General features: G+C 40.3%; 2 protein-coding genes across 2 annotated transcripts in view; one reads left to right on the top strand and one right to left on the bottom strand.

Moving 5' to 3' along the window:
- LOC111864520 (rho guanine nucleotide exchange factor 10) overlaps nucleotides 1–6,956 on the bottom strand; it is a 175,580-nt gene extending 168,624 nt beyond the window's left edge. Inside the window, exon 1 of the mRNA XM_023851819.2 lies at nucleotides 6,662–6,956. The gene's annotated coding sequence lies outside the window, so the exon portion shown is untranslated. The remainder of the gene's footprint in view (nucleotides 1–6,661) is intronic.
- A 5,976-nt stretch (nucleotides 6,957–12,932) lies between these two features.
- Nucleotides 12,933–21,857, top strand: LOC111864525 (serine--pyruvate aminotransferase, mitochondrial). Its single transcript, XM_023851832.2, has 7 exons — nucleotides 12,933–13,159; nucleotides 15,120–15,312; nucleotides 17,059–17,224; nucleotides 17,535–17,690; nucleotides 18,369–18,464; nucleotides 18,690–18,938; nucleotides 21,389–21,857. Exons 1-7 carry the CDS (start codon nucleotides 13,004–13,006, stop codon nucleotides 21,546–21,548), a joined length of 1,176 nt encoding a protein of 391 aa, XP_023707600.1. The 5' UTR covers nucleotides 12,933–13,003; the 3' UTR covers nucleotides 21,549–21,857.
- The last annotated feature ends 836 nt before the right edge of the window (nucleotides 21,858–22,693 follow it).

The following is a 22,693-nucleotide window of genomic DNA, read 5'->3' on the forward strand; positions in this document are numbered from 1 at the left end:
TAAAAAAAGAACTTACTGGGCCGCGGTCTCATAAAGGTTGAGAACCACTGATCTAGACAGTCGGCTCAAATATGGCGGTAAGATATATTAATTGAATTTAATTATCTATTCAATAAGATGATATGCAATACTAAGCAAACAGTTTTAATAAATATAGCTACAGAATTTTCTATGGCGATAAATACTAATAAAACTAAAAGTATGGCTTTCAGACGAATGGAGCGCATTATCAGCAAACTATTCATTATCATAAAACATGGATCAAATAGGATAACTAGTATTTTAAAAGACAAAAAAGTAAATATGTCTCTGTGCTTAATTATGTACCATGCCATGAAGATGTATGGGGAGTGAAGGTATAGGTGTACCATTCTTGGCCTAGGCACTAGATGGAGGTAAGTGGGAGGCTTCACGGCCAGACCGCTTTACCCCAGGAGAAATCGCCGCCGGTACCCATTGGATTGGAGGCTGAGTGGGCCCCCAGAACCGCTATGGACACTGTGGAGAGAAAAAAATCTTGCTCTTGCCGGGAATTGAACCCCGTCTTTCCACCCCGTAGCCCGTCCCCATACCGACTGAAATATCCCGGCTCACGAAATTACGCATATGTTTTACAGTTTTAACTGTTCTCCACGTCCAGAATGGATTTAGAATACCGTAGCACCAAATAATATGCCACGAAACTGCGTAGCTATATTCTGCTTTTAAAACGAAAAGTACCCAAGTTGGATTTGAGGTTCCCACAGCAGTGGCTATTAAGAATATCACCTCATGGAACGTGACACCGTGCGGTCCGGCACAGTTTCACCGACGTCACCTCCATCCTCAGGGTAGAAAAGAGAACCAATCGGGCAACATGGTGCCAGCAGCAAGCACTGTCGTCTTTGAAGGAAAGAAAGAAAAGGAGGTAAAGATAACACGAAGTGCATAATCTTCGTTGAATTTCAAAGGGATTTTACATTTGTGGGTATTATTTATGAATGAGAAAATGATCCATATATAATAACTGCAAATTCTGTCAAAATGCTAGCAATTATAAACGAGACCTTCAAACCAACAGTTTCTCGGCATACAGGAACATGAATTTACAGGACACTGCTGTACCATAAGAATCCTACAGCAGTAAATAATGGGATATTTGCAGGACTACAGGATGAGCCCACTCAGATTACAAAATAAAAGAATATACTGTAAGAGAACTACAAACTCCATAAACTATTAATAACTGTTGACAAGAAGAGCTCTGACAGGATTCCAAAATAGATCTTAAAATTTTAAGCGACTGAATGCAGACAGCCCTTTCACAATATAGTCCTCAACAAAACATGATCTGCCTTAACTTTCTGTCAACATGAAACTGGAAGGTTAGTGTCTCAATAGTCATTGTTGTGAGAATATCATATCTCACATGTCACCATGTGCATCTCACATAAACCGTACTTCATCATTGAGTTTAAATGACTATATACAGGCGTCTGGCATCCATTACATTTTTATTGCTGACCGCACTAGAAAGAATTTTGGGGTTATATAAGCAATCTTTTTTGTCTCAGAGCAACATATGTGAACTGCCAACAGAATTATTCATGATATATCTTGATATTTAAAAGATGGTAAAGAAATATACTTAACTAACTCTTATAATAAGTATTACTTGGAATCTGGTAGCACTGTTTTCCTGGACTTCATCCACCTTCTAGTATTCCAAAATACAGAACATAACATTTCTGAAGATGGATCTCCTGATACAAAAACAGTATTCTAGTTTAGAATATCAAGCCCAATAAAATTAGTAATACTGCATCAGTTTCAATCTCAACCTCCTAATCCAAAGAGGCTGCTTTCCAAGAGATACCCATGAAAATTCTGTGTACATTTCTTGTGTCTCCCATACAGACAAATGTACTTTCTATGTACAATGGCATAAACACACTTCCAATTCTTCAGGAGGACACCAGATTTTACAGTGTATGATAAAATACATGATGCTAACAATCTTTAATTTGGCACTTAACCTGTTTATGAAGACTACATTTGGAAAGCGTCTCATTTTGGCATGACTGCTTGTATAACACTGTGTATCAAAAACATCAAACCTGCAGACAAAAAGTTTCCTACAAACTGCACGTATGTATTTACCAGAGTATACAGCATCACATCCCTCAAAACCATGGTCTTAAACTTTAGCTCTATGTTTGCTTGTCTGGCTCCAGCAGCTGAGTGGACTCTGAACCCATCTATCAGCTGTGTCCATGGTACACTCATGGGTAATTCTACAACTTAGCTGTCAGTAGATTAACATTACTTTCCCAAACAATACTTCAGGAACAATGTGAATACCACAGACATGGTTTTAAAAGGACCTTCATCAACAGACTGGGTTAAGAACTTTTCCTTATACTCAGAATTACTGCGTTTCTGGACATTGTCCATCATCCAGTATTCTAAAAACTAGAGAACAAAACGTTTCCAAAATTGAATCTGTTTCTGTCCCCAGATGAGGATGGGGAAACACGTACTCTGCTGGGTCCCTCACAAATAGCTAACTTCAGTCACTAGACGATTAGTCTCAGAATAGGTCAGACTCAGTCCTTGAACCGGCAAAAGAAGGACACTGCTTCATTACATCAGCATATTATTCAATAACGAACTGATAAAGCTAAATAGGGGGATCATCTTGGTTACAGTTACAGTAAATGGACAGAATGTTCAAATGGCTGCAGAAGAGTGCCCCAAACCTATCTCGTACACTTAACAGCCAATTAACTTATTGCATACTTAATGATGCTGGCAGACTAGACAACAATTGATTGGATGATGAGTGATTAACTAACTGGATAGAATGCAGAAGCAGTCATGGACTGATTAGAGATACTAGCCTTGGATCTGCTCAGGATTGAGTTGGTCAGAGCAGTCAGTCTCCCAGCCAAGACTTGAGGCAGACACCTTACAAACATAAGTCAGAAATGCGTTACTGCCTGAGCCATAATTTGGTCTTGAGGATAAAGTATATTGGTCTATCAAATTGTGCACATAAAGCTTATAACTTCATTTCAGAAATAAGATCAATTTTATAACCTGAGAGTCCAGTCTAGTATGCAGCCCGGCTGTTACATCCATTTTGACGCAGGCATGCATTATAACCAAAGAGAACTCCTTCTGAACGTTAAGTATTTATCAGATATATGGCTGTTAAATCTTTTCACTCTGTAACATGATTCAACCATTTCAAGTAGATTTCTAAAATGGGGTCTCCCAATCACAAAATTTGAATTGTTTAAATTTTTTGTTAAGATCTGAGATTTTCACAGCCATGAAGATTCGTAATGTGGTATTCTGGGCTAAGACACCATGTAGTATGGTAGGTGGGTAAGAACGTTTTGGAGAAATATAATCCTCCATCTTCAGGAAACCCTACATATGCTCTGATGAGGAAGACAACATGTTCTTTCAAAATACATACCCACATACATTCATTGCACGGTGTCATACGACAGAAGACGATAACACATGAATTTGTAGTTTTTGTCTGCTGCATGCAGATAACATGGAGAGCATATTTTAAATTCCTCGATTTCATTACTGTGATAATAATATTAGGTGAAGGGTGCGGAAATCAAGGTAATTCAGTAACAATCTCTTTTACTGCATTAGACCATAACCCTTAGTCCATAACATAGTCCTCACAGCCATGTTTTACAATCCCCCTTTTCCTTCACAGAACCCAACTCTGCAACCACATAAATCATGTAAAATTTTGCTTTAATATATTATCTTTAGTTTTCTGTACACCTATTGAAGACATTCATATTTATGAATAAGTAACACTGAATTATTCAATTAAACAAAGAATGAGAATTTTGAAACTGTGTTGCAAACTGCTCCATATTGCACATAAACATCTCAAGTTTCCAACTACACACAACTCTAGTTTTTACCACAGTAAACATAAGCCTCACCAACATTACATGGTACACCTTCAGGCACCAGGTGGTGGGAATGGCCTCCAGATATGAAAATTCATACATACATAAGGGGTGGGCCTAACTGCTGGCCCCTGCACCCTGACCTTTAGTGATCTGTGGTGTGTAGACATGAGGATAACTGGGAACATACTGACTATGGAGGCACAGCTGATAAGGACTGATCTTCCAATTCAGGTATTTCAAATGGGTTCAACAACACCCATATTCTTCAGATTTCTGGTATGCTGTAAAAGCACAACTTGCACAGGATAAAATCTAACGGTAACACTTCTGATCATGGCCGTTATGAGGTTTTAAGTTCTATGACAGCAGGATATGTCTCTGGTAAGTAAATAACTACCACTTTTCAAGGAATCCTTGTAATATGTAGTTTGCTATTCTGTTGATATAAGCTCTTATGCACAGCTACAGATGACCATAATGTTACAGTTATCAGCCATCAATGATGAACAGCTTGTTAAATAAAATTGTAAAGAGCCAGTATCAAGGCACTGCCAATACAATGGCATTAATTTTTAAATGACTGTAATTAAGCTTCTCTCAACGTAAACAAAATATAGCAAAGAAACTTATATTATGCAAAGTTCTATCTTCTGAGATAAAAACGTCATGTAGTCCATCAAAGGGGGCACGCGGTAGCACAGTTGGTTGAGGGGCTAAGCTACAAGCTGGAAGGTCATGGGTTCAAGTCCCGATGAGGTCACTGGATTTTTTTCAATTGACCTACTCCTTCCAGCCGCACTATGGCCCTAGGATTGACTCAGCCTCTAACAGAAATGAGTACCTGGAATTAATTAAATAATTTTCGTGGGGAGTAAAGTGTTGCCGACGTGTAAGGCTGAGAACCTTACCACCATTTTTGAGCCGATTGTCTGGATAATGTGGGACCCTCAACGTTTCACAACCCTATGGGCCTTCACAGCCTGGTACAGTGATAGATTTACTTTCTTTTTTTTGCTTGTAGTCCACTGAAAGGCACTAGACGTTTCAGAGGAATATATCGCCTCCATCTTCAGGGTTGAAGAGTAAGCCATGCAAGAAATGAACATGAAGCAGGCAACAAACAAAGCTTGCTGATTTCTTGCTGGCTTATTCTTCAGCCATGAAGATGGAGATGATATATTCCTCAAAAACATCAGTTGACTTCAACAGACTACACAGCACTACATCCCAGAAGACACAACTCTTCATAATCACTGCCATGGAAACCTCAAATTCTACAACTAATGTCATACAGTAAATACTACATCTGATGATGGTTGTGTGAGGCCAAACATGTTGTGAACAAATATGTGAATGTAGTGTGCAAGTGGGGAACAATCCCAAACAACCACCAAACTGTAACAGAAACTGCAGAAAATGATGAAATTGTAATTATGAAAATAAATGATCGTACTGTGTACAGATTGTATTATGGTCACTATTGACCCTAGTTGTCATAAATATGAAAATGCTGTAAACTCAGGCCATTACATATATGACAAAAATAATTCAACACACAATCAATCAAATTCACTAGTTCAGATCCAATATTCTGCTTCAAAATCTATAATTACACTACTAGCTAACGGCATGGAGCTAAGCCTTTCCTGAGAAGCTGCCAGTTTTGCAGCTATTCAAGAATTTCCCAGCATTTTAAGGAACCCGAAGGTTCAATACTGTGTTCACAAGAGCCCTTTATTGGTCCCTACCCTGAGACAGTCCAGTTCATACCACACCATCCCATCTAAGAACCATTTGAATATTACCCACCCACCTATGTCTTGGTCTTCCTAGTGGTCTCTTTCTTTCTGGCTTTCCCACCAATATCCCATATGCATTCCGCTTTGTACCCATTCGTGCTACATGTCCTGCCCATCTTAACCTCCTTTACTTGATTTGGCGAAGAGTACAAGTTATGGAACCCCTCATTATTCAGTTTTAATTACACTACAATGAAAACTTATTTAAGCTCCTTCATGATTCAGTGCCCCTGAAAAAAGGTTTGTCATGAAAGATCACGATCTTGGGTTCCTATAATGTTACATATATTACATCAAACAGCATAACGGTCATGCTAATTATACTTTAAGAAACTGTATTATGTGAGAGTGTCCACATGCTGGAACTGAATCCAACACAACGATCACAACGCGGCTTAAGCATGGTATTCGCAGCATTAATTCGGAAATCGAACTCCTGTATTAAGGGAAGGCAAAAATCCGTACATTACTATACTAAAACTACTGCAAATTGATCAAACAGCAAAATGTAGCTTGCCATTGCAAAACGTTCATCAAAATCCATCAAAGTTAAAGCTTGTGGCATTGGCACTCTGCCTCAAACTTGCCGCGAATAAGAATATTTAATTAATATGGGAAACACTATTGCTCTCGTTACATCTGATTAGAACACAAAACTTTTTAGAAAATAATACACACACTTAACCTCATATTGATTACATAAAATATTTGCTTTCCTAAAACTGACGTGTCCCATACGATATAATTTGGCACTGTACCTATTACAAGGATGCTGTGCATTCGAAACATTCTGCTTCGAAAATATATCTTGCACTATAATGCGTATGGTCTGCAGGAGGCACTATGAGATTTAAATACCTCACTTTGTTGTTTTTACCAATTCTTCCGTTCCGGAATCGTTACTGGTTGAAAACAATGCAAGTGCTTACTTACCACCGATGACATGAAGATAAAATGGCAATATCGTAACATTGCCCAAAAGTTCCACTAATAACAAACATCAATTGCCCTATTGTCTGTTTGTCGGCAAACTTTATCCACGCGCCTTCTTCCCATAAGCCTTTGAACACAATTCACCAAGTCACTGTATCCAATAGCATTAATTTTGCACTGTTATCCCACAGAAACCAAGAACAAACATTTCTTCTTATAAACACAAGCTCAGCTATTTCCGCAAAACGTCAACACACTGGCATCACTCTATACTGGACATCGACTGCACAGACTAAAGCAACAGGTTGCCATCTTGAAATCGTAGAAGTGGGGTAAGATCCACTGTTGATTGGACAAGTCAACTTAAGCTTACCAATAGTATCACAGAACATTCCTGCGCCAAGAATGAATTCAAGATGCGTGTACCATATTTTCTTTCAGAAGTTTACCTTTCTCACGAAACGTAATCAGTTAAATATTCTTGTTCTGTATACATGTCAAGTGAATATCACACATATATATATAGTCCTGTATTTCAAACTGAAAACAAATGAAGTTAGTAAATCGTAGACGCGTGTGCTATTCAAGGGCTCTTATTGTTCGGCACTGTTTTGCTTTTCACAATCACCGTTTATTCTTCTGCTTATCATCCTCTGCGACGTAATATTTGGGAGAAATATATGAGAAGACCGTCTCCCTTCAAAAATTCAATCCAGAAATTACAGCATTCCGATATCGAAATTTCTTCTCTGTCAGCAACAAACGTCATGTCACAAAAGAACAGTAAGAACTAAAATCTTACTTCTACGGCATTACTATTGCACTGAATTTCTAGCATCTTGCACCCAATTAATTCTTGCGCCGTATAAGAAAAAAGATAAAGACAAACATGCTTTTCTTGAAAAAGGCACGCGGTTGGGTAGTTGTTTGAAGCACTAATCTTCAAGCCGAAAGGTCGCAGGTTCGATTCCCGATGAGGTTATTGGGTTTTTCATTTGACCTAATTCTTCTAGCCGCACTATGGCCCTGTGGTCAAGGCCGCGCCATAGCTCAAGCGGTTAGTCGCTGGCTTTCCACCGCGGCGGCCCGGGTTCAATCCCGGGTCTGGTCAAGTGGTATTTGTGATGGACAAAGTGGCGCTGGGGTAGGTTTTCTCCGAGTACTTCGGTTTCCCCTGCCAATCTTCATTCCACTAAATTCTCCATCATCATAATCACCCGGGGCAGGTACAATAGGCCAATCAGTGGCAGACGTGCCGAGTGGACCCAACTGGACTCCACCCCCACTATGCGAAATAGCCCTGGGGTCAATTCAGTCTTTGACAGAAATGAGTACCTGAAATATTCCTGAAGGTAAAGGATGGTCGGCGCGTAAGCCTGACAATGTCACCGCCATCTGTGAACCGATTGTCTAGAAAATGTGGGAGCCTCGACTCTATGGGCCTCCACGGCTTCTTACAGGGGTAGTTTTTTTTATTTTCTTTTACTTGAAAAAGTAACTTATTTTTCTACTGGATCCTTCTTCTCAGTAAAATTACCGAAGTGTGTCATTTCGAGAGAGCATTGCAGAAAACTCTGCGCCATTTTCAACTTGCCTTTCTCTTAAGGCGGCCGGGGCGTGAAGGTGACCATTTACTTCACTTATTGCCGACGTTAAGAATGGTGGGGATATATCTTCACTCTCCCATACGTCTTGATGACATCATGCTTAATTAAGACCAGAGTGACTTCATATTTCCATCCTCCTAACCAAACAAACTGGTGGCGTAACCATGTTCTAGACCCGTATTCATGAGGGGCTGGGTTCGAATCTTGGCCGGGATACCGGCTATCCTGAGTAAGGGGGTTTTTGTGGTTTCCCTCAGTCTCTCCAGAAAAATTTGGAGTTAGTGCCTGGATTAAGCCAGGACCGCTTCCTTGCAAACCCTTTGCTATTCAGCTTTTATCCTACTATTTTACACTATACATTTTATACTGACAACTTCGTTGAATAAACCACAAAAAGTACTCTATTATCTGGGATACAACGCCATGTAACCAGACTACACAGCGTTATATCCAGAAGATAGGAAACTTCATAACCACAGCTGTGAGAAACTCTAATCATATAAAAATACAATATGTCGACAGATGTTTGCGTAAGTTCCCAAAATCAGATTTCATACGAGTAGAAATCCATCCAGCAATTTTCGAGTTGTTACATGAGGACAGACTGACGAACGGACACAAACATGGTGAAGCTCATATGAAATTTTTGTAACCTTACGCTGTGAATTTACAGTTAAATTTCCATTGTTTTGTAACATGTTTAGACTAGTGCCAATAAATGGCCACGATATGAATACAAGAACAGCTTTCATTTAGCAACAACCAGAATGTTACTGCGCAACCAGCCCTACAGTACGTCAGAGGAACGTGCATGCGAGGAGAGCAGTTGCAGCTGGAATGAGGTTTCTGCCACCACTGCCAGAGATATCTCTAAGAAATCAGGATCGGTGCGAATGGAGGGAGAGATGAATGAATAAGAAACAAAATGGCGTAATCATGAAGGAATGATTCCGCCTCAACGCTTGGCGTGACAAGCATATTTTCATCACCCTACTAGAAGACGGGACACTGGACGTCCAAGGAGAAGACGGTCACGTTGTTATCCTCCACGCTATTCACAATAGCGATCCACTCGGAGCCTTCCCAACTTTGTCCTGTGTACGTCCGACAAGGATCTCGTCACTGAGTACTTTATACAGTAGTATACGTACTTGTTGCACTACAGGCGTTTCTTCTGGGTGCGATGGCATGACATGCTGATTTCAGCGATGCTGCTTCTATGTTCAGTATTTCCAGAATACCGGTAATGAACGTCCGCCATCTTGGTGTACACTGAAGTTTACGGCGCTGTTAGTTTTGTTCACGAACTCTCAGTAACTGCAACAGCTCACCTTCTCTTATTCTCCTCCCAGTGATTATACTCATAGTACACGCGGTCTCAGTCTGTTACAGTCGTTGCTTGATAACGGTCTTCACTAAGTCACTCCGGTTCGTTTTTCTCGCTCTTCTGGCAGACTCAATCAGTATCACAAAGTCAGAGTTACTTTACGACTGGCGGTTTACCGCCAATCAGTACGTCTTTGCGTCAAGCCCCTTGAAACCGACGACCAGAGTTTTTTCTTTTTAACCGAACCCTTGTTCTCATAGTCCGTCTGCAACATCCTTTCTGACGAGAAGATGGGTCTGCCAGTTTTTGGAGAAAATAAATTTATATGAGCAGTTAGTGTAATTCACAATATAACGAGAAACTCGCTTGGAAAGTGTTGGAACTCAAGTTGGGATTGCATATTTCCACTCTTGTATGATCATAAAGCTCGATTTGATTTTCACGTGAAATGTTGTATTTTTTTATACTGTGACATGACGCCTAAAAGCGTATCAGAATTACAGAAGCGTCGCAGAGGCGTCCGTTACTAGGAAATGGATTCTTAATGCAAGTTTCCGTGGGAACGATTATGCACACAACAATAGATAAATTGGTGGGAGCGGTGTCCTCTATTTGGCACAATCTCGGGTTACAATAGTGTGGCATGTAGAACCATTGCTAGGGAACGACGGCAAATAAGGAACTATACAACAGCCGTTGCTAAGCAACGGCTCTGCAAATAAGTTTGTTTCCACGGAAACAAATGAATACAGAAATGATGGAATCGGTGTTTTCTGCTCGGTCCATGCCGAGACGTTATAAGTAGAGCAAGTTAGTTAGACACGGATTAGCCGCTCAAAGTCATAGCATTTAACGCAAATGACATTTGGAGGCTGCGCTATGAACTCAGTAAACAGCTGCAAGACTTACTTATAGATTGAACTTTGCTCTCAGAGACACATCTCAAACCCAATGAGAGGTTCTTCATTCCAAATTATCTCCTTTGCCGAACTGATTGCTTCCCATTCTCATGTAGACCTATGCTATATGCGCGATATGTAGGCCGCGCCATAGCTCAAGCGGTTAGTTCACTGGGATCGCTGGCTTCCCACCGCGGCGGCCCGGGTTCGAGCCCGGGTCTGGTCAAGTGGGATTTGTGGTGGACAAAGTGGCGTTGGGCCAATCAGTGGCCGCCGTGCCAAGTGGACCCAGTTGGACTCCACCCCCACTAAGCGAATTAAAAAAAAATTAAAAAATATATGTGATAAGTGCACTTGACAAAGGCGAAGTCTGTTCCTAAAAGAAAGCCCATTCTCTCGTCAGAGATGTTACGTAAGGAATAAGGTCCAAAAGTTTGTGGCGATTGTACATTGGTACAAATATTAGGTTTGCTGGACATTGTCCATCGTCTTGTCTAGTGCAGACAACACCACACGCCGCTAGAGGGGACAACACACAAGCAAGGGGCATATTGCAGACAGCAGACGGGCTAATGGAACTGAGGATCAAGCTGCCGAACCAAACTCTCTGCAATATCACATAGCTTTAAGCAAGTGTACGACGGCCCTTGCGAAGTGGAATAGGACTTCACCGAAGATTTTAATAGAAAATTTATTGAATTTTAAGTAATTATATATGTTACTTTTAGTGGACTGCAACGCGCAATTATAGCGCGCATCAAAACAGTATAACAATTTGAACGCATTGAAACACCTGAGGATGGCAGTCTGTGGCCGAAATATGTTGTATTAGTGTTAAGTTTTTAATATTTTAATGATTGCTGCATTATTAACGGACCATGTCACAGCACGACATTGCAATGTATGAGGCTGGCGGACCATGTGACCCTTAATTTCAACAACAAAATGTCTACGGCCGCGGTGCTCTTGGACATCGAAAAAGCCTTTGATACCGCGTGGCACTCAGGCTTTGCTGTATAAGTTATCAAAATTGGAATTCTCGAACAGTTTGATCAAATTTATTGGGTCATTTCTTTCTCACCATAAATTCAGGGTTTCGGTTGAAGGCCAAATATCAACCTCAAGGGAAATGCAAGCAGGGGTGCCACAAGGTTCAGTCCTTTCCCCTACCCTTTTCAATTTGTACATAAATGATGCCCCCAAAACACATGATGTTCAAATGGTCCTCTTTGCGGACGACACCTGTCTGTATGCGACAGATCGCAAGGAGGGTTTCATTGTTAGAAAAGCTCTAGCGCGTTCTCAGCTCAATGGAGACCTGGTGTGAGCGCTGGAATATTAAAATTAATGAAGATAAGACTCAGGGGGTCTACTTCTCTCGTAGTCGTCGACCGCCTGAGTCTTGTCTCACTCTAAATGGACGAAATATTCCATTTGTAAATAGTGCAAAATATCTAGGTGTAATCGTCGACAAGAGAGTTACATAGAGATTGCACATAGAAATGATCGAACCCAATGCCTTCAGAACATTCATTAGAGTATATTCCATATTCAGAAGTGAGCGATTCAGCGCTAACTTTAAAATGACCCTCCACAAAGCTCTTATTAGATCCGTAATGAATTATGCTAATCCCGCCTGGTAATTCGCGGCAGACACTCATCTACTGAAATTGCAGCGCCTGCAAAACAAGGTTCTCCCCACGGTTGGCAATTCTCCAAGGGGCACACCGGTCCGCGATTTGCACATGGCATTTAAAATCCCGTACGTATATCACTATATAACAAAATTATGCAGGAAACAAGCAGAAGTCATACAAAATCATGAAAATGCGAATGTTCGCAACATCGGACAAGGCGAAGCCCGCCACAGAAAGTATAAGAGGCTTAAACTTGGCGGCGGTCAGGCATACGACCGTTCAAGTGACTAGACTGCCGTGGTAGCGAATAATACTGGAAATAGGGCAAAATCTGCTGTACTGAGCCTGGATTGACAGAGGCCTTGTATATATATATATAGTACATAGAAATAGGAATTAAGATTAAATTTGTAAATATATGTAAATACTGACAATGGACTTACTAACACAGACTATGACTGACAAATGACAGTCCCGACCTCTCGTTAGAGAAGGCGCCCCAAGTGGACAGGACAGTAACTTTCATATAAGAAAAAAAAAAAAATCTGGTCATGATCCTCAGCCGGGGCTCGACACCAAGACAGACAGACTGACGGACCGTCAGTCGCAATGTGACGTGGACTTGGATTTAATACATAGACGTTTAAGAAAACCTACTACTTGCATTACAGCTGTATTACTTGCATTTGTGGCCTATTTACTGACTCCCTCGTAAATGGAATTACACAGAGGTTATTTATGCATAACGTTAGTTCGAAGTTCACTGATAAGGCGCAGATAACTGTAAAGGACAGTTCAGTGTATGTTTCTGAGCCCAGAAGTTTACGTTCGTGCTGCAAGTAGTACCGTTCCTTGTTTCCACAGAAAGGGCAATGCATATTCAAGTGGATCGTCCGGCAACTCTGCTGAAGCCACTCTTCGTACCTCAGAAGCTACTGATGGGTCCTGGACCGTCCAACTGTCCACCGAGGGTACTTCACGCCATGAGCTTACCGGTGCTGGGCCACCTGCATCCTGAGTGTTGCTCGGTAATTGGCAGTGCCTGTCTTTATTGTGACGTCATGAAAACAGCAGGTCTCTGACTAAATTTACATAGAGAAAGATATTCCGGAGATGAATGGGCAAGAATCCATGTGAACAGAACAGTAGATGTATAGATATGTGTAATTATTTATTATCTGTAGTCAATGCTTCCCCTAAGCTGCGCGCGCAGCGGCTGTCGCACTCCCACACACGAGTCTGAGTCTCCCGCGCAATCTTAGTGGTTTAGCATATAGACAAGTTGAATTATTAAAAAGAAAAATTGGAAAAATAAACCATAGTTTTTTTTTTTTTTTTTTGGGGGCTTTTGTTTGTTTGGGATAATCCGTAATATTTTTTGTTACTTTTGTGAGCTTATAATTTCAATATGTTATGGATTTTTTTTTTCTTCTTCGAAAATCGCTATATCTCACCCCTTCCCGGGTTGCCAAAGCCAACCCAACTGTTTCTCAGAAGACACCATGGCTTGTAAACTTGTACCCTCGGCTTAGAGGGAGAGGTGTTTGTAGTTCATTTAACGACGCTTTGGTACCTCAGACCATACAAGCATATAGCGTAGAATGACAAGGACTGTAACAAGAATCTGAAAGGCCTTGCTAGAAAGTTGTCGAAATCAAAAGGGGTACTTGCGGGCAGCGATTAGAACCAGGTACTTCTCGAATTGAGGGGGCACGCGGTTGGTTGGTAGTTGGTTGAAGCACTATGCTACAAGCCGGAAGGTAGCGGGATCGAATCCCGATGAGGTAGATTTTTTCAATTGACCTAATCCTTCCAGGAGCACTATGGCCCTGGGGTCGACTCAGCCTCTAACAGAAATGCGTACCAGGAATATTCCTGGGGGCGGCCGTAGCGTAAGGCTGACAACCTTACCGCCATCTGTGAGCTGATTGTCTAGAAAATATAGGAGCCTCGACATGTCACAACCCTATGGACCTCCACGGCCTGTTAAGTGGAAAATTTTACTTACTTTCTTCACGAATTGAAGTCCTAAGTATTGCCTCTTACACCAACTTGCTCGGCTAAAGCTATGTACGAAAATTTAACTTCTAGTAAGTGATTTTTAGCCTACTTCCATTATTTTGAAAAAATAACACCATTCTGTCTGTGTGTCTGTGAATCCCTGCGTTAAGTTTAGAACGCCTGAACCAATCTTTATGAAACTTGGTATGTATATCATGGCACATGAGCCCATATCAACGATGCACTTCATAAATCCCTCCCATATATATATATATATATATATATATATATATCCCCATCGTTGCTAGGCAACGGCTCAGTAAAAACGTTATCGCAGCAACCAAAACAAAAGCAACATTCGAAGAATCGTAGGACGCGTCATCTTCTGTATCGTCCATGTCGTATCAAAGAATGTAGATTATTAGTTCTTCTCAGAACTTCTTGTTACTATCTCATATATGTAATGTACACGAGGGAGTATCGTGATTGTAACTTATGAAGAGGTCGCTGACTAAAACTGCTTATGTGGCGTCATCTGGGAAACAACGGTACCCGAACTTGGAGCCCAAGCGCAATCTCGATTTTGTCGAAACCAGATAATGAAATTTGTCTGACTGGTAAAGTCGGTTTCAGAAAAACAAAATTTCTCGTTTGGGTCCTCAATGCTCAGACTGCAATGGGCCATGGAGACCCATAAAGTTGTGAGACGTCGAGGCTCCCACATTTTTTAAACAATCGGCTCATAGATGGCGGTGAGGTTGCTAGCCTTACATACCGGCAGCCCTATACCTCCCAGGAAGGTTCTTGGTACTCATTTCTGCTGGAGGCTAAGTCGGCTCCAGGGCCATAGTGCAGCTGGAAATAGTAGGTAAATTGGAAAAAGAAATCCAATAATTTCATCGGGAATCAAACCCACAGTTCCTCAACCAATTACGCTATCGTGCACCCCGGTTCAAGTAGTAGTGTATGTCTAAATGTGGTTTACAGATCATGGACGAAGTGAAAGCAGGGATACAGTATGCTTTCCAGACCAAGAATGCTCTCACTCTGGCTGTTAGTACATCTGGACATGGGGGAATGGAAGCATCCATGTCTAACCTTATTGAATCAGGAAATACTGTCCTTATAGCTGTCCATGGCATCTGGGGCCAAAGAGCTGCTAACATGGCCCAGCGATATGGTATGCTAAGGTGACGTGAATTCACCTCCATTATACCTGTAATAGGAATTTGTGTAGTAATATAGATATTCACAGATCTAACACAGATATGTATCACTGGATTTCCTGATCTGTTGCATGCCCCATATATGAAATTAGTTACATATCAGTAGATATTTTATTTCTTTGGTTAGCTTTTGAAGTTTCTGTGGATTCTTGTTCCCGAGTAAAAATGTGACAGTTTTTCAGAACATCAAGATAATATATTTAGTGTGAGCAACCAATATTTCATTATTCCAGCAAAATTTCTAAAGAAACAGAATTATAACTTTACAGAATACAGTAATTACTGTATCTACTGTGCTGTATGAAAGTGCAGCCTGTGTGTTAAAGAAACAGTATCTAAATGTAATACAGGTAACTTAAGTGACATTTCCAGAACAGTTAAAGGATGTACCATACTTCACGATGACGACGACGATGATGATGATGATAATAATAATAATAATAATAATAATACTATAAATAAGGTAAAAGGAGAAGGGGGAGGGAAAGAGGAGAAGGTAAAGAAGAAAAAGGAAGATGAGGAGGGGGAAAATAAGAGGATAGTAATAATCATCATCAGCAGCTGAACAAGAAAAAGAATTTAACAACGATAACAACAATAATTCTAAGCCCATAATCTATATTACTGAAATAAAGGTTTCATGCAAAACTTCTGAAAATTATGTATATACCAGCTTTAGAAAAACATACTCAAGAACCTTGCACAAGGTTCCTAAGTATCCTTACTCCCACCAGTTAAATTCATGTGCAAAGGAATGTAAGAATGTCATTAGCTGGTAATCTGAAGTCAACAAGTTTCAGAAATGTGCCCACTTACTCTAAAATTTAAAAATTTTAGACAGAAACATATCTTCCAAGCAATTCCTTTCTCTTAATTGAATTCCTATACTCACAAGTGTAGTTAACTGCTCCCTTAAGTTTTCATTTCCATTAAAAGAAAAAAAAAAACTTCATGGCCTGTAGTCCGCAAGTGAACTATACTGACCGAGCGACCGCTGTTTGTCAGCGAAGTTAGCCAACTTTAGTGGATAGAGTGTGTCGTGTGGTCAGCGCAATGGATCCCCACTGTTGTTAATTTCGGTTTTCTAGANGGAGCCACTATTTCCTTGAAATAGTTCCTCAGTTATCCTCACAAGGCTGAGTGGAACCTGTTCCAGACCCACTACTTCTCAGAAAATCTGGTAGCACCGGGAATCGAACTCGGACCTCTGGAACTGTAGCCAGGAACTCTGACCACTAGACTACAGAGGTCATAGAGGTCATAGAAAATCATCTCAGATTTTCTTCTGCCAATTATTTACTTACTCCTTCACTTTGCAGTCTTCCAAGATCTTTGATTTCCTTTATGACAGATGCTCATTCATCATCATTATAAATGACTTAGGCATATTACAGCAACAAGATGGAAATGCCTGTCAGAAGACTTGAGTGAATCCAAGAATTTTTAACAAATTTTCAAACCCTATGTACAATGAAGAGCTGAAAGTTGTGTTGAAATACATGGGAACCACATAGATAATCTGCTATAGAGATCACACGAACATTTGACATATCTCAGCAGGCATTTACTTCTGGACTTCTGGTATATTTTTGCTCATTTACATGAGTACCATATCCCCTAAAATCCTGTAACCCTCTTTTTAACATCCTATATATCTTCAGGATAAGTAATTATTTTTTTGGTTCTTTTTATGCAAACAGGAGCTGATGTTAGAACAATAAACATACCAGCTGGTGAATACTTCTGCATGAAGGCCATCGAGGCAGGATTATCACAACACAGGCCTGTTCTGTTTTTCATAACACAGGGGGAGTCATCAACTGGCGTCCATCAGCCGATAGAACAACTGGGCCTACTGTGTCACAAGTATTATTTCTTACAATATTTATCATTTCACACAATTCTAATAAATATGATATATGCTATATTGTACATATGCAAAATGCCAGTTTTGTTGTTGGTGTTGGTGTTGTGTATGTAGAGCTTTGGTCAGTTCTGATTCCTATTCAACGAAACACAACAGAATGCTATGACATAATATTATCAGATACATAAAAATGAATCATGATTTACCAGCAACTTGAATGTGAACATGCTAACACATTACATATTAACTAACTTATTAACAGAGTATATCTGTTTAATCTTCCGAAAATTAAGTAGTCTTGTTTTACAGGTATAACTGTTTGCTGGTTGTGGATGCTGTGGCTTCTCTTGGTGGAGTACCTGTCTACATGGATGAATGGGAGATTGACGTCCTTTACACAGGATCACAGAAAGTTCTTGGGGCTCCTCCAGGACTAGCTCCCATATCCTTCAGTCCTCGAGCAATGTAAGGTCACATGTTAACAGATCTATATTAGGTGAAAGATATTTTAAACTTTTCAAGTTCTTACAGCAGTGAATGTTCAGACTTCATGTACCATGATGGGTGAAAAATAATATTTTACAGGAACATGTTGCCTGCATCTTCTGGGTTGACACATAATGTGGAGTCAGTGTGTTCCTCTGCAATGTTCATATCCACATACAGCACTGCACATTGCTACAGTTCAAATGACTGCAGTCTAACAGGCCTAGTAGAAGTCCTCTGATATTAATTTAGACAAACATATTGCTTCTATCTTCAAGGTCAAGGAGCATCTTGCCAGCAAGATGTGGGTGGCAAGCAAAGCCCTTACAGGCAAGGCATCACATCACATTCCAGGAGGCAGTATGCTCCAATTTTCCATATTTCTTACCTTCAGCTTAAAAGGACTTTAAAGGGGATAATACATGTTTCATAGTGGCCAAAGGTCCTTCCCCATGTGGGAACTGGTTTAATCTAGCGGATATTCTAACTGCTGTATGTACTGGAACAGTTGATAGGTTAATGGGAGAGCAATAGATGTGAAACTGATGGCATGAATAGACAATATGAGTAGTGTATGTGTTGGATGAGGAAAGAACATGAAACCTACACATATGTAATTTGTATACAATATAGATATTTTCATTTTTTACATTATAGAGCTAAAATTGAATCTCGTACAATCCCTGTGCCAGTGTTCTATTGGGATATGAAGATTCTTGGTGACTACTGGGCCTGCTTCGGAAAGCCTAGAGTGTAAGTATTAGAGGACAGCAAGCAGACAGGATGATTTCTTTACTATCAGACACTTATAAACGTGATTTGCAATAGTTCCTTCTTTTGTTGACATAATCATAGATTGTGAGAATTAAAATTGTGAATATTTATAACTGCACCATGCTTTGGAAAGAAACACAAGTTTCTGATGTTGGTTACCTAAAATATATTATTTAATATGGATTCATATTTTATCTTCAACAGGTACCATCACACAATTCCAGTCAGTCTTTTGTATGGCTTACGAGAAGCTCTAGCTATTTTTGTTGAGGAGGGAATAAACAAATGTATTGCTCGTCATCAAATGTGTGCTAAAAGACTACATAATGGTTTGGAGAAACTTGGATTAGAATTCTTTGTAGAGAAGGAAGAAGCAAGGCTGCCTACTGTAACAACAATTAAAGTGCCAAGGGGCCTTGACTGGAGAGTTATCCAAAAATATGCTATGAAAACGTAAGCTTTTTATGCAGTCTTTGCATGTCTGTCTATATGTGCATGTCAGCATGAACCATCTCTGCAACAACACAATGGTCATCCCTTAAATTTATCATCAGGAGCTTATACTGAAAGTTCTATGAATCCCATACCTCTGCTCTCTCCCATGCATGATACATGTCCTGCCCTTCCTTTACTTGATCATGTTTGGTGAGGATGCAAGCAATGAAGGTCCTTGCTATATAATTTTGCTCAGCCTCCTATTATTTCATCCCTGCTTGGGTCAAATATTCTCTTCAGTCTGTATTCTTCCTGTTATATCAGAGACAATATTTCACACCCATACAAAACTAGAGTCAAAATTGTATATTTGATCTTTATGATTAGACAGCAGATAAGAAGACAAAAGATTCTGAACTGAATGGCAGTAAGCACTGCTTTCAATTTAGTCATGAATGTAAATTCAGTTTGTAACCATGATTCCTAAATATCTGAACTTTGCCACATTTTCAAAGGATCTATTAGTTTTTTAAATTATGATTTTATCCTGCATTCTGGTGTCAGGACAACAATATATTTTTATTGTTATTCTAGTGCCAGACTCCTCCACAGCATCTAATAGCGCTTCTGTGACTAGATATGGGGTTTGAATTCGTAATTGGACTTACTGAATACTACAGGCAACTACAATATTTTCATGGATCTACACACTGTACTGCAGCACATATAAAAGTTTTGTTTTCACCAGGCGTTGCTTTTTTTTTTTGCTAGTGGGGTGGGACTGAGTCCCTTGTACTGTGGCCACTTCTGGCCTATTGCACCAGCCCCAGATGATAGGTGAGGGTGACTGTGGAGCAATGGGTGGAATGAAGACTGGCAGGGGAAACTGAAGTACTCAGAGAAAACCTGCCCCAGTGCCACTTTGTCCACCACAAATCCCACTTGACCAGACCCGGGATCGAACCCGGACAGCTGCGGTGGGAAACCAGTGACTAACCGCTTGAGCCATGGCGTGGCCAGGTGTTGCTTAGTAACAGCTCACAACAATGGAGCCTCTTCTGCTCTTGTGCTTATGTCATGCCTACCATCTTGCAACTCCTTGTCATGTCTGGCTAACTGCAGAATAAGAGTCAGAATTTCTTTACAATTGGTTTACTGCCAATCAATTCATCTTGGTGCCAAGCCCCATGAGGATCACAACCAGAGAGCTTTTTTGTTTACAACTGAACCCTTGTGGTCATAGTCCTTATGTAACATTGTCTTCGAAGAGAACATGAGTTTGTTTCTTATGAATATGCTTGGTCTTTGTAAAGTGCACATATCACACACATGGCATGTTATGGAAACATCTTCCTTGTGCACTACATAAAAGTCCTCTCTGTCAGTCCAGGCTTTGCAAAGCAGATCATGTGTCTTACTTATCTTATGCTACAATGGCAGCTTAGTCACATGAACAGTTGCAAGTTTGACAACTACCAAGTTTAAGGCTCTTATATTTTCTATGTCTGGCTTCACCTTGGTCTATGCAGCAAACAAGTTGGCTGACTTTCTCTGTTGGTCCTCACTTTAGACCCTCAGCACAGGCTGCATTAAAAACTCTGCCTTCAACAGCCCTTCTACTGTCTCATGCATGTCACCTAGCAGCGAACAATTTCTTCTGGCTCCATTATTCTTGCCTTTCAACTGCCATGGCACAATTAACTAACATCATCAACACAAAGCTGGTGTGTCCCATCCAGTTTCAGTCCTACCTATTGGTCTGGGTACAAAAAGGCAATTTAAGGATTTCTTCATCATGTAATATGACTGGCTATGGTGACTGCCCCAAGCCTCCTCTGCAGTGGGTTCTAGGATCTATTTCCCCAAGCATAAAGGAGTCAGGGCACTCTCATCTAGTACTGAGTCTAACAACGTGTGGAGCTATACCTCTGTTTTCTCTAGTCTTCGTGAGAGGTGTTTATTTAAGCACATGAACTTGGTCTCTTTATTTCAGTTACCCAATTACATTGGCATTCTTAAAGCTCATTTAATTTCCTCATTATTACATTTTTAAACACAGCACACTCTTAATTAAATTGGAGTTCTGTTCAGAAAACTGGTGTGTACAATGTCAAAAGATAAACCTCCAATAATTGCTTTTTAATATGGAATAAGTAAAAAGTGATGGGAGTTTTATTTTGTGTTTGAATATGTACTTGGAAATTTAAGAAGGTTTTTGTTTGGTTTCTCTTTCTAGTGTGCAGAAATGGTAGTGTTAAACATAAACCAAAATCATGCTTTAACTAACAGCCCTCAATTACATGTTTTATAAATCGAAATTCACTAGTTAGTTACATATTTCTATTTATTACCAAGGATTTCTGATTCTGGGGGTCTACTTTATTTTCAATTTTTGTATTTCCTTAGTGAGCGCAAGATTTCTTATGTGAAGTATGATAAGTATGAAGTATGTTTTGTACAACTTTCAGATATTGCCTGGAGATTTCTGGAGGTCTAGGTCCCACTGTGGGCAAAGTAATACGTATTGGATTAATGGGCTACAATGCAACACTTGAGAAGGTGGATCTGACACTGAAGGTGCTGCAGGAGGCACTCCTGCATGCCAGGAGACCACACACCAACCTGTGATTTATATAACATACATGAGTTCCAACATATATAGTGACTGTGCCAAGAGTGATCACAACAAAAGTGTATCTATTACTTTGTTACATTTATTCACATATAACAACTTCAGAATCACTACACGGATTTTCATCACTTTTGATATATGGGAATTTTACTAAACTTTGTTATGTACAGTCCAATTTTGGTTAAAATGGGACAACAGTAACAGTTTATATGAAGACCTACACTACGTATCATTCACTCATGGAGCCGATCGCTTCTTGAGAAGTCACCAGTTGTGCAGCTACTCAAAAACATCCCAGCGTTTTATGGAACCTGAAAGTTGATTACTGTGCTCACAAGAGCCCTCCATTGGTCCCTATCCTAAGCCAGATCAATCCAATCCACACCACTTCATTCTATCTCTTGGTCTTCCCCATGGTCTCTTTCCTTCTAATATCCTATATGAATTCTTCTTCTCCCCATTCGTGATACATGCCCTGCCCACCTCATCCTCCTTGACTTGATCATTCTAATTATACTTCAAGAAGAGTACAAGTTATGAAGCTCCCCATTATGTAGCTTTCTCCAACCTCCAATCAAGTCATCTCTCCTTGGTCCAAATATTCTCCTCAGCACCTGTTCTCTAACATCCCCAGTCTATGTTCTTCCCTTAATGTCAGAGACCAAGTTTCACACCCATACAGAACGCTACATATAATATATTCCAACAAAAGAATGTATCAAACAAAGAGTTGCATAGAAATATGAAACAAATAAGCAAATATGCTAGAATTGTTATAAAGACTTCATTTTAGAATTCATTCTCCTGATTTCTAATTCAAGTAGTGGGGGGTGGAGTCCAGTTGGGTCCACTTGGAACGGCGGCCATTGATTGGCCTATTGTACCTGCCCCGGGTGATTATGATGGAGAATTTGTGAAATGAAGATTGGCAGGGGAAACCGAAGTACTCAGAGAAAACTCACCCCAACGCCACTTTGTCCACCACAAATCCCACTTGACCAGACAGGGATCGAACCCGGGCCGCCGCAGTGGGAAGACAGCGACTAACTGCTTGAGCTATGGCGCGGCCTTTGAATAACATTTAGTAAGTTTTATAGAAAGATGTGCTGCACGTGATACTAAATGAAGTGCAGCAGGATGC

The sequence above is a fragment of the Cryptotermes secundus genome, unplaced genomic scaffold, assembly GCF_002891405.2.
Source record: "Cryptotermes secundus unplaced genomic scaffold, Csec_1.0 scaffold960, whole genome shotgun sequence".
Lineage (NCBI taxonomy): Eukaryota > Metazoa > Arthropoda > Insecta > Blattodea > Kalotermitidae > Cryptotermes > Cryptotermes secundus.

Bases quoted from the DNA above. Each gene is read 5' to 3' on its own strand.
- LOC111864525 (XM_023851832.2), top strand. From the start codon at position 13,004: ATGCATATTCAAGTGGATCGTCCGGCAACTCTGCTGAAGCCACTCTTC. The intron at 13,160-15,119 runs GTAATTGGCAGT...TGTGGTTTACAG, and splicing joins TGCATCCTGAGTGTTGCTCG to ATCATGGACGAAGTGAAAGC. The intron at 17,225-17,534 runs GTATTATTTCTT...CTTGTTTTACAG, and splicing joins CTGGGCCTACTGTGTCACAA to GTATAACTGTTTGCTGGTTG.